Here is a 13305-nt window from a genome sequence, read left to right as displayed (position 1 = left end):
GCTTGTTTTAAGTAGGCTATGTCTAAAAACAGTTAGGCCTGTAGGCACCATAATTGCTTTCCGTGGGCGTATAAATACAGACAAGGCAACAAGGGTTTTACGCACATCCACATTTTTCATGTGAGCTGGATAAAGATCCACTATAACGAGAAAGGGGGAATGCCACTCACCGTTATACTGCTCGCATATGTAATGTTTTATAAACATCATAGGACCATCTTACAGATCAAATTTGTACTTCTCCAGAAATAGCAGATTAATTTGCATCCCACTGGGCACACACTGGTTGAATCAATATTGTTTTCTTGTCATTTCAATTAATTGACATAGAACCAACGTGGAATAGATGTTGAATTGATGTCTGTGCCAGTTGGGATTGCATTCGAGCCATGTACATTCTCTCCCTATACCCATGGACGGTGAATCTTTTTAATACGTTTGGTTTGTAATCAAATTAAATGAAAAACAACATGTTTTTTAAACCAACAACAATATTTCTAAATACGATTGGGTCAGAAGAATAATATCATGAATCACTTCTCATGCCATTCTCATGCACACATCGCCATACATTTCTTTATGCATAACATTAGCATGTCTATACAAAATACTAGGCTCCAGTCAATATTATCGTTGCGTACGTGCGAGGCACATTCTCAAAGAAATCTTCCGTTGATATGGCATTATAGGAGGACTGAATAGTGAAGAGCATGTTTTTGGTAATCGGAGAAGGGGTAAAAAATGGGTATGGATAACCTACTTGAACAAGCAAAATGCAGGTATGTAAATTGTGAATAATGAAAAATTATGACGGCAAAAACCTCCAAAATATTCCAAAGCACTCTCAGTAGACCATTTAAAGCCTTTATTCATGCTGGCTAATGTCCAGGATAAAAAGATGCACCTATGCGCTGCTGCTAAACCAGCTTTGATTAAGGGGAAGGTAGGCTATGCTTTTTTTTTGTCATATTAAACAAAATGGGGGGAAACCAATAGTTAAAAAAAAAAATCTTTCAAAGTATGAGATTTACCACCACAAAAGTCACATCTGTCCTTCCATGGACACTGTGCATCACGGCTGGATAGGCTGCGCTTCCACTCTCAAAATCCATGCATTTATTAACAGTGTTACCGTTAAGACCTGCTTTTTGTTGGTCTTAAAGCTGCAAAGTGTAACTTTTTGGGCTACCCGACCAACTTCACATAGAAATCAGAGTTATACTGTAGATCTGTCATTCTCATTGAACGCAAGTCTATGAAGTAGTAGATATGTTCGATGTGTGCTATTTCTATACTTCCTGTTCATACGTTTAATTTCAGCTTCTTTTATTTTCACTTTTGTACACCAGCTTCAAACAATGTAAAAAATGTATGAAATGTATGCATTCACTACTGTAAGTCGTGACTAAAATGTAAATGACTAAAATGTAAAATGTAAACTGTACATTTTGTCACATAAAAACAAACTTAAAAGTGACAATTTCATGCAGCACTAATGGGATGGTATAAAAGGTGCAATATGCACTACATCATTTCCTGGTTGCTAAAACACCTCAAATATTGCCACCCCTCCCTCTCAGAGCAAGCGAGCTGATGTAAAACAGGTAAATTGCCAAACCTGGAGTTAGGGCTGGAAAATGCCAGTGCACCAGTTTTTATATGGCAAAATAGCAAATTAACTTGCGTTTGACACTTGTGCCTCCTTAGTGCCGGCCGAAAATAAAGCTCAAGAACTGTTTGCTTAAGCTGACAAAGAACTTCTGTCAAATGAAGTATGAAATCAATCAAAGTTTAAGAAAATCTTGTTAGTAATATAGGCAACATAGTGTAGGAACTGTTTGTGTTGACCTGGCAAAGAAAATGGACGTCTGTCCCATGTTTTCCACAACAAGCTCTCAGTCTGACTCCAGAATTATACATTCTTCCACATTCTCCATACATAAAATTTCGAAGTTGCTCCAAATGTCAAATTTCAAAGTGTTTTTGTTGCTCCTGCTGCTCTGTAGCGTTCCATTTCTCCAAAGGTCAAATTTATAAATGAAGGGTTAAATTTAGGCACTCAACCCGACATCCTCAGGACATGGATAGTTGTCTAATTTCGACCTCAATCTTGAACGACCTGGCTGGTTGGCATGCTCTAGAGTCGGTACGTTCAGTGCACAGCTGTGGTGGGAGCCCCCTGCCATATTGTGATGAACGAGAGCAGTTCAGCCTAAGGAGGTAGTGGTGGCGGAGGAGCTGGGTGGAGGGAACTGAAAGGGATGTGTTTTTAGGAGATGATTAAAGAGGCAAAGATGAAAGGTAGACATTTTTCACAATGTCCCATAATGCTTGTGGAACGATTTGTGGGGGAAAAGGGATGATATGTCTTTTCAGCAAGCCAGTAAAAGCTGGCAAGCCAACACGACGCAGGAAACTCATATGACCTGTCATCATAATTAAGAAACATGCAGTCGGCTCTCGACTTGATATTCAGACAAGCTAGTCGCAAACAGAGTCCTCTGTACTCTTCCCAGAGATGGATAGATTATGTATCTGGAGCTAAATGGTGCGGTCCTTTAGCTCTGTGTTAAAACTTCTTATGGATGGTGGCAGTATTGAGTAGCTTGGATGACTGACATGCCCGGAGTAAACTGCCTGCTACTCACTCCCAGAAACTAAGATATGCATATTATTAGTAGATTTGGATAGGAAACACTCTGAAGTTTCTAAAACTGTTTGAATGATGTCTGTGAGTATAACAGAACTCATATGGCAGGCAAAAACCTGAGAAAAAAATCCAACCAGGAAGTGATTGTAGTTTTTCTATCTAATCCCTATTCAAACTACAGTGTCTGTGGGGTCATTTTGCACTTCCTAAGGCTTCCACTAGATGTCAGTCTTTAGAACCTTGTTTTATGCTTCTACTGTTGCTGGGCAAAGAATAGGAGCTGTCTAAACCGGTGGACCAGTGAGTTTTTACTGCGCCCTCACGAAGGTGTGCTGCTCCTTCTTTTTCCTCTGTAATGAATACGCTATTGTCCGGTTGGAATATTATCGGAGATTTATGTTAAAAAGACCCTAAGGATTGATTGTAAACATGGTTTGACATGTTTCTACGAACAGTAGAGGAACTATGACTTTTTGTCTCTGGTTTTACGTTCACGCGTTATGCCTTTGGATTAGTGATCTGAACGCACAAACAAAACGCAGGTATTTGGACATAAATATGGAGTTTTTTTAACAAAAATAAAATTTCTTATGGAAGTGGGAGTCCTGGGAGTGCATTCCGACGAAGATCAGCAAAGGTAAGTGAAGATTTATAATACTAATTCTGAGTTTAGTTGACTCCAGAACTTGGCGGGTAACTGTATAGCTTGCTTTGATGGCTGAGCTCTGTACTCAGAATATTGAAAAATGTGCTTTCGCCGTAAAGCTATTTTAAAATCTGACACAGCGGTTGCATTAAGGAGAAGTGTATCTATAATTCTTTCAATAACTGTTGTACATATTATCAACGTTTACGATGAGTATTTTTGTAAATTGATGTTCTCATTCACCAGAAATTTGGAGGAAATACATTTTCTGAACATCACGCGCCAATGTAAAATGGGGTTTATGGATATAAATATGAACTTTATTGAACAAAACATATATGTATTTTGTAACATTGAGTCCTGGGAGTGTCATCTGATGAAGATCATCAAAGGTTAGTGATTCATTTTAGCTGTATTTCTGTTTTTTGTGACGCCTCTCCTTGCTTGGAAAATGGCTGTGTGGTTTTTCTTGTTTAGGCGCTGTCCTAACATAATCTAATGTTATGCTTTCGCCGTAAAGCCTTTTTGAAATCGGACACTGTGGTTGGATTAAGGAGAACCTTATCTTTAAAATGGTGTATAATACTTGTATGTTTGAGAAATTTTAATTATGAGATGTTTTTATTTTTTTATTTGCCGCCCTGCACTTTCACTGGCAGTCGTCATATCGATCCCGCTAACGGGATCAAACCATAACAGGTTTTAAGTAAGTAATATAAAAGGACCAAGTTTGTTTTGTCTAAATTAGTGGCATTATGTTGGAGGAAAGGTAAGTGGTTTGTTTGTGCGACCACACCGTTCTCGAGTCGCTACCTCCATCTGGGCTAGCCTTATTTCTTTCTTCATTCTCAAAGAAAACTAATTGACGACCTGGTGCCAAAACAGAAAATGCTTTGTTTTGGTGATTTATTTTTGTCATATCATAAATTTGTTTTAGATGTTCACTCTGCAAGACATTTAATATAGAACAAAATTCCCGCTGTGCAGTGGCTCCACTGCTACAAGAAAAGGCTCTATATAGAACCAAAAAGGGTTGAAAAGCACCTTTTAGCAATATACTGTAACCAACTGGTTAATTGATGACTGTGGAGGCTGGTCTCTTGAAAGACAGGGGCCTGGTGACCACACATAGAGTGGTTACAGAGGTTTGTGATTGCAGCAGAAAGTGGCGAAATAAGGCCGCGGGATGTGGGAGATGGAGATCAATAAGATATCATAGACTCTCTACTCTCCAGTGGTGTGGTGACCACAGCATTGACCTCTGAGTCCTGCCACCTGGTTGAACACCATTGGTAGGACTTTGTTTCTTATTTTTTACAGTACTGTTACATATTTACTAGGGTACGTATCTTTACCTATTCGACAGAATTCAAAAAAACTATTGGTAACCAATTGGCGCCTAATGCTGCTTGATTTAATGAAGTAATTTTTGTGCTGCCATTTTACTATGCAATTTCTTAGTAAATTGCGAGTTATTTCTGTTCAGGAGTTCTGCCGATGTGTGCATCAGTTGTCTTTTACAACTTATAATGGTCTTCTAACTTAAAGAGTTTCTGATCAGAGTCAAAACAAAGTTTTATATAAAAAAATGTGTCTTCAGTGGAAATTAAAGGTGAAGAAAGACATTTGGAGTGCTCATGAAATTCTAATACAGACATCCAACAGATAGATCCAAGTCCCTTTCATAGACAAAATGTCACAGTTGCTCAAAGAGTATGTTCACAAGTGAGTGGCAGAGGCAGGTATGATATAACCTGGCTATTAACAATTGAATGGATCTCACATGGATCTGACAAGGACTCTGGTGTGATGCTGTTTTTCGCACACCGACACTGACAATGGATAGTTCATCAGAACTACTCTTCCAACTTTTAAATGGAACATTTCGACTTTAGAAAGGTTTTAGAGACTATTAACCACATTGGTTTCCATTGCTAATAACCATACCATGCAATTGTAAATGACTATTTCAGCAGTTTAATTCAACAATCATGCCTTTTTTGTTACCTTTTTATGAACGGTTGGTTTGTTGTATAATTTCTTGAGGAACGTAAAATCCCTTACGATCAGAGGTGGTAATTGGTCTCAGCAGAAGAAATAGCCAATCAGAGACTGGGATTTACCCCTGGTCCTGGCAGCTGATTAATGGAAAGAGCATTATCCTCTTCCCCACTGCACCATAGTCATTGTGTCCAGTATGCAGTCCAGTATGCAGTCCCATATTGGCATAGCCCTCCTGACAGGCCCAATTTACAGCCTCTGAAAAGTCTAGTACCTAATATCTAAAGGAGCAATACCTAATAAACTCTCCGTTTACCTGGGAAATGTATTTCTGAAGTTGATGGAGAAAAGGGATAGATTGAGGTGGTTGGTCTGTCCAGAGGCTTGATTGGGTTGAGCTAGTGATATGAAAGCCCCGGATCCAATTAGCTTAGTGACCTAGGGATGGAGGAAGATGGGGAGGATTTGGATTTAAGCACCCCCTACCCACCACCACTATATCAATCTCTATCGGTCTTGAGGAAAGAGTGCCCCCTACTGGACAAACCGACAGCGTATAACTTCAGATATCCCAGGGGAGAACAACTGCCCTGTGTCATTGAAGCCACAGTTCACGGCCGACCGCGGTACTGCAGGCATTGTTTGCAGAAAACAGTACCACCATTATAGTGAATGGAAAAATGACAATCTTCGTTGTCAATCTTTGTATAAAAACATTTTACGAGGACAATCATGGTACCAATAATTGCTTCTAATACACCAGATGTATGTCTCCAACTGATTATTTTTAAATCGTACACAGAAGAAGTTATAAGGATCATTTCGTTTCTAATGGCAGTTTGCATTACCCAGGTCGGCCTTCAACTTGAGTTTCTCAATGAGAGCACTGAGCTAGCCTGCAAAGTCACTTCCTGGAGTAGCTCAAACTGCGCATGTTATGTCTCCATGAGACACCATCTTAACCGACTTAATTTGGCTTCAATGCGCTATTGAGTCTTCACATAGGAATGAATGGTGTCACATAACCAATGGCTTTGTCCATTCATATATACAGTCATTGGGTTATGCAGCCAAATATTCACCTAGTTTAACCCTGGGCCATGTTTATTAGGGCAAAAACTTAAAGTGTTTAAAATGTTTTGTAACGGAAAATGAAAATGAGGTAGTCTAGGTAGTCCCCATCTGTCTCAGTTAGTTTTTATTTCATTTGGTCCTTAATGAACACAACCCTGCTTATCTTCAACTGTTTAGCATTTAGAGAGCTGTGGAAAGATATGGCTTGCAAAGAATGTCACTAAATTGCTATTTGTCTGTTTCTCTCCTCAGCCAATGGCGAATTTCCTCCTACAGTAACCGGCAACACTAAACTGCCAATGAAACCAACCAATCAGAACATCAAAACAACCACCCCGTCCAATGGAAACTCAAGAACCTTGTCAGAACATCCAACTCTGACTGCCTGTAAGTGTCCACCCGTTGTCGTATAGTTGTGAGTATCTCAGGCATAGGCGCTCTATTTGTAGTATACAGAAAAGGCAGTCTGAGAGGAAAGATGATACATTTTTGTCTCTGATCTCAAGCTAGAACAATGGTCTCTGATCCCACACACAGACACTCTCTCTTATCCTCTCCCTGCTTGCTCACTGACAAGCATGCGCGCGCGCACACACACACACACACACACACACACACACACACACACACACACACACACACACACACACACACACACACACACACACACACACACACACACACACACACACACACACATACACACTTACCCAGGAAGACTTCTACTCACACTCACTCCACACGTGCTGTGAAAAGGCACAGTGCTTTTTTCTCAAACAAAGTAAGTGTGCCACCTACTGGATTCATCCCCACGTCTGTAACTGTACATCTCACTTTGGATTAAATGGAGCAGGACGGACAGTTTTGATCTGCAAAACGCTCCAATTTGCTTCCATGGAATGTCAATGTAGCTCCTTTCACCGAGTTGACATTTTCTACCTTAGATTCTTCCAAGCACCGAGCTACTGCATAAATTAACTGTGGATAGTGCAGAGCTGGAATTGGCTCCTTTTAAATACATTTTACACGGCACGCAACACTGACTTTCCAGGAGTATAATCATTGAAGTAATCATGTATTTTGTCTTGTCGCTTTGTCTTCGAGCCAATAGCACCACTGCAGACAAAATAAATACCTATCTGGCTGTTGATGCCAGTGCCCTTATACTCTGGGAATCTCAGAGTAATTGCATTTATCAACATCTTGTTTACTACTCCAAGCAACAAGATGATGTTCATGACATTCCCTTCAGTATCATTGCAAAGAGTGAAATGCACAGTTCAATCAAGACTTGTTAGCCACGATCTCATGCTAACACACTAGGGAGTGTGTTAGCATGAGGCTGTGGCTAACATTCTTTTGCCAATAAAATGTGAATGCAGCTACTTCGTTGTTATTCTGGCTATTTGACAAGACAGTAAATTAGCCGTAGTTGGCTAGCTAGCAAGCACTGTACAAGAACGTTTCCAGCCAGTATGGCAATGGAACATTTAGAAGGATCAACTGGGTCGCGTCCATAGATACAGAACAAAAAGACTGAATGACTGGTCGGCTTGGGTAGCAACCCTAGATTTGTGTCTGGACTATATCTTGTGGAAAGATGAAATAGTATGAACAAATTCATCAAAATAACGTTTTTATTGAAAATGTGTCAATCATTATTTTAATATGTTGGTAACCCGTTGTATAAAAGTGATAATGCCCTCGAAGCTGGTGTTTGGAGGATATATTGTCACGGTTTGCCAATATATCCTCCAAACACAGGCTACTCAGGCATTATCACTTAATTGACATGCCTGATCCGATATGCATCAACCTGGTAACAGACTTTTTGTAACCAACTGTGAAGTGTTTTTTATTGGTGGTTAAGATAGGAGGAACCAGAATGTGTCTATTAAATAAGAGCTGTGTCAAACACAGCTCGCCTAGCCACAACATCACACAATCATTGAATCTCAAATATCATCTACGTTTTTTGACGATGTGTTATTCAATGATGAGTGTTGATCATTTGTTGATAATGGTGATTTTTTTCCTTGGAATATTGGTATAGGTTTCCAAAACTGACTGGATCTTAACCAAGACCGTATACTAGTCCTCCACATATGGTGTTTAAATTACAATGGCTATCTAATATCTTGGGTGTTCAAAAAAGCAGGACTCTGATTTTGGGGTCAGCCTTCTTTTTGTCCCTTGGCCTTGGATTATCATAGGTATTCTCCCAGGAGATTAATAAGTGGACTTGCATTTATGGCTTGGTCTTCTGATAGGCAACTTTTATTGTGGCTTTAATATTCGTTCTGCATCTCCCTTTGGCTTGATGCCTGTAGGGGAAACGATTGAAAGCCTGATGAGTGTGTGTGAGTGCCTGATGAGGGTTTTAGGTCACTGAAGCAGCTCTCCTCCTTCCTCAACATGCTCAATGATTAACCCTAGGAAACATCAATGTCTTTTCCATCTCTCCTCATTGCTCTCTGCTCTTCTTCGCACCTCTCTCTCTGCTCTTCTTCTTATCTCTCTCTGCTCTTCTTCATACCTCTCTCTGCTCTTCTTCGCACCTCTCTCTGCCTTTCATCGCACCTCTCTCTGCCTTTTTTTTCGCACCTCTCTCTCTGCTCTTCTTCGCACCTCTCTCTCTCTCTGCTCTTCTTCGCACCTCTCTCTCTCTGCTCTTCTTCGCACCTCTCTCTGCCCTTCTTCGCACCTCTCTCTGCTCTTCTTCGCACCTCTCTCTGCTCATCTCTCGCTCTCTCACCTTTTTTACTGTCCCATCTTGTTCGCTCTCTTTTTCAGACTTTCTTTTTCTAACCTTTCTTGCTTTCAGCCCCTTCTTACTCATTTCCACTGTTTTGTCTCTCACTCTGCTTTCTTTTGGTTCTTTCCTTTTCCCACTCTTTCTCTCGTTTCCCCTGCTCCTTCCCTCTTTCTCCCCTGCTTTTTCTCACCTCTCTCTTTCTCTTTATCCCCTTCTTTTTCTCTCCTCATTGTTTCTCTCGCCCATCTATATGTATTGATCTGTTGCCTGAAGTCTCTCTGCACCTTTATTTTTCTGAAACCCGACCCTACAATGAGGTGTGTACTCAGACAGTGTCTGTGTCTGAAATGGCACCCTATTCACTATATAATGTACATATGGTTCTGGTCAAAAGATGTGCACTATATAGGGAATAGGGTGCCATTTCGGACGCAACCACTCTCTCACTGCTGACTCATCGTTTTCTATGGGGGAAACAACAGAGTTCTCTCACAGACTCTCAGTTGATGAGCTCACTTCACTTTCTCACCGTGATTACTTGGCCGCCAGATGGGAAAGGGATGCGTCACTAACTTCAAAATGAGTATGTATGTGAGTGGGTGCAGTAGTTTTGTATGTGGTTGTGTTTGAGAGAAAGTGTGTATGCCTATTATTTTACAACACCAAGGACAGAGGAAGAGGAGACCGACTGAAGCGATCTGATTGGCTCCTGTCAGCAGAACAGCAAGTGATTGACAGCTGCACCAAACAAAATCGGTCCATAATGACTATGCAGATCCTCGGGGGGGAAGATTTTTTTTGTCTCTTACAGTTGTTATTAGTCGCTAATTAGCCACATTCCACACGCAGAATACATAATTGTTTACTAGTCGTTAAATCAAATGGTGGTGTTGAGTCGTTTGTTTGTGAGCTGTTGTTATTCCATGGCTGTGGCCCAAATGGAACTCTATTCCATACAGTGCCAGGACCCATAGGGCTCCATATAGAGAATATGGTGCCATTTGGGACACATCCCGTGTGTTTGGAAGAGGTATTAATCACCTGGACAGACATGTGACTGATAATGAGCACCACAATACAACCTACTGTGTGTGTGAGTATGTTGAAATAAAATACTGTAATTAAATAGACTGGGGACTTCTTAGAGACTCCATTTCAACTCATACTCATCTTCCTTCATGCATCAATATGTGCCAATCAAAGTGGAACAACCTTTTAGGGTTATATTCCAATGCAATGACCATACTAGCAGTGTGCATATTGAGTCAGAGGCATTAAATAGCCATCTGTCTCTGGTGAAAGACAGATCAAACTATTTCATGCTCATTAAATTTTACAAGAGTCCTATCCTGAACATACTGCTGTATAAAACAAGTATTGGGAACCGTGTACCATAAAGTTTGACCCCTTCACATTTCTGTAGTATAGAAACAGTATGAATATGCACAAACACAACAAATAGCAAAACACCATTAGAACATCAGATTAAAGTTTTGATTCGTCATGAAATAGCAGCAATAGATCAGCAGCATAAATCATAAATCAACTCAAAATTGTATGCAGTAAGGCTTTCTGTATTGGTTATACCCAGCAATCAAAGCAAATCAAAAGTCAACAGTCAATTCAATGGTCACAAAACAAAAATTTGATTCAGTTGTTAAAAACTTCTTACGACAACCCGATCCCGTTAGCGGGATTGAGTTTGACAATAGCCAGTGAAAAATCAGAGTGCCAGATTCAAAACCACAAATCTAATCATTTCAATTTTCTCAAACATAGGACTATTTTACACCATTTTATAGATACACTTCTCCTGAATCGAACCACGTTGTCTGATTTCAAAAAGGCTTTACAGCGAAAGCAAAACAATAGATTATGTTAGGAGAGTACATAGACAGAAATAACCACACAGCCATATTCCAATCAAGCATATATGTCACAGAAAGCCAAAACTCAGCTAAATGCAGCACTAACCTTTGATGATCTTCATCAGATGACACTCCTAGGACATCATGTTACACAATACATGCATCTTTTGTTCGATAAAGTTTATATTTATATGTAAAAACAGCATTTTACATTGGCGCGTGACGTTCAGAAAATATTTTCCCTCGGTGAATCAGGACATCAATTTCCAAAATACTCGTCATAAACGTTGATAAAATATTAAACTGTCATTCAAAGAATTATAGCTGAACATCTCCTTTATGCTAACGCTGTGAAAGATTTCAAAATAACTTTACTGGGGAAGGCACACTTTGCAATAATCTGAGTACTGTGCTCAGAAAAATACACTACGCAATACAGATTGCCACCATTTTGGAGTCATCTAAAATCATAAATAGCATTAGAAATATTCACTTACCTTTGATGATCTTCATCAAAAGGCACTTCCAGGAATCCCAGGTCCACAACAAATGTTGTTTTGTTCGATAGACTCCATAATTTATGTCCAAATAACTCCATGATGTTCGCGCGTTCAGTTCAGCTACTCCAAATGTAGGAAACGCGCCAAAACTTTCACGAAGAAAAGTAAAAAAATAATCTATTTACGTTTGTTCAAACATGTCAAACGTTGTAAAACATCAATCTTTAGGGCCTTCAGAAAGTGAAAATTCAGTAATATTCCAACCGGACGAAACCAGTGTCTTGAAAAACCTTTTGGAACAGAGCTACCTCTCGCGTGAAGGCACGCCAATGAACTGATGGGTCATCAACTTCCCAGCCTTCTTGTTTGGTCTCTGTTCATCGTAGATGCCTCAAACCACTTTCTAAAGACTGTTGACATCTAGTGGAAGCCTTAGGAAGTGCAAAATGATTACTGAGTCACTGTGTGTTCGATAGGCAATGACTTGAATTGAGGCCACCCATCAGATTTCCACTTCCTGGTAGGATTTTTTGTCAGGTTTTTACTTGCCATTTGAGTTCTGTTATACTCACAGACATCATTCAAACAGTTTTAGAAACGTCAGAGGGTTTTCTATCCAAATCTACTAATAATATGCATATCCTAGCTTCTGAGTTTGAGTAGGAGGCAGTTTAATATGGGCACGTATTTCATCCGAAAGTGAAAATACTGCCCCCTACCAATAAGAGGTTTTAAGTTAGTTCAATTCAGTTAAATGCAGATCATTTAGTTCTTTCTATAAAAAATTAAATCCACAAAAAATAAATTATAATCTAATAGGAATTGGAGGAGAGACAATCAGCAATGCAGAACTTAATCTGATGTGCTAACTACTCATTGGTGTCAAAAATAAATCCTTATGTGGGAGTCTAAAGGGGATTTTCAGGTGAATAAAAGAGAAGAGCAGTCGCAGATGAAGTCAATCAAAATTAATCTGGTTTAAGTTGCAACATGGGGACACCTCCCGCACAGAAGCAGAGAAAATGTCTAACATGCACTTATATATTAATCAGAGAGTAACATATGTTCTGTTAACACCAGCCCAAGCAGGTGGGAGGAAGTCACAACATCATTTGTTACAGAATCACAGGTAAATTATCAGTGTACTTCCAGTCTGATGTCAATCACTATAAACCGATATGAGATTAATACATAACAAACAGCATTAAGTGTAGTGACCATCAACCCGTGACACAAATGATCCAAAGGAACAGGTTTATACAGCACATTTACTGAGCAATTTTACTTTCAAAGTTTTCAAACAAACATTTCCCCATTGTTACTCACACCATGGCCTTTTGCGCTCCCATTCCTGTGTGTGACCATGTGGGAGCACATCTTGAGAGAGAGAGAGAGAGGGGGTCTGTTCACCAACCAAGAATACACAAAACAGCATATTGATCTGCAAAAATATACTCAGTGTACAACGTAAAACACCAGATAATGCATGCAGAGCAGAAATAGGCCGATACCCGCTAATTAATTATCAAAATCCAGAAAAGATCTGTTAACCTCTCTGGGCTAGGTGGGACGCTTGCTCAACAGCCAGTTGAATCCAGTGGCGCGTTATTCAAATACCTTAGAAATGCTATTACTTCGATTTCTCAAACATATGACTATTTTACAGCATTTTAAAGACAAGACCCTCGTTAATCTAACCACACTGTCCCATTTCAAAAAGGCTTTACAACGAAAGCAAAACATTAGATTATGTCAGCAGAAATAATCAGACACCCATTTTTCAAGCTAGCATATAATGTCACATAAACCCA

The 13305-nt window shown here is 39.7% G+C and overlaps 1 protein-coding gene across 1 annotated transcript in view; it reads left to right on the top strand.

Moving 5' to 3' along the window:
• LOC115202792 (ALK tyrosine kinase receptor-like) overlaps positions 1-13305 on the top strand; it is a 217754-nt gene that overhangs the window by 74607 nt on the left and 129842 nt on the right. Inside the window, exon 7 of the mRNA XM_029766822.1 lies at positions 6624-6758. Within this exon, the coding sequence (XP_029622682.1) occupies positions 6624-6758 (135 nt within the window). The remainder of the gene's footprint in view (positions 1-6623; positions 6759-13305) is intronic.

This window comes from Salmo trutta, chromosome 12, assembly GCF_901001165.1.
Source record: "Salmo trutta chromosome 12, fSalTru1.1, whole genome shotgun sequence".
In the NCBI taxonomy this organism is placed as follows: domain Eukaryota; kingdom Metazoa; phylum Chordata; class Actinopteri; order Salmoniformes; family Salmonidae; genus Salmo; species Salmo trutta.
The sequence above is the reverse complement of the archived record's forward strand: the minus strand, read 5'-3'. Positions and strand labels throughout refer to the sequence as shown.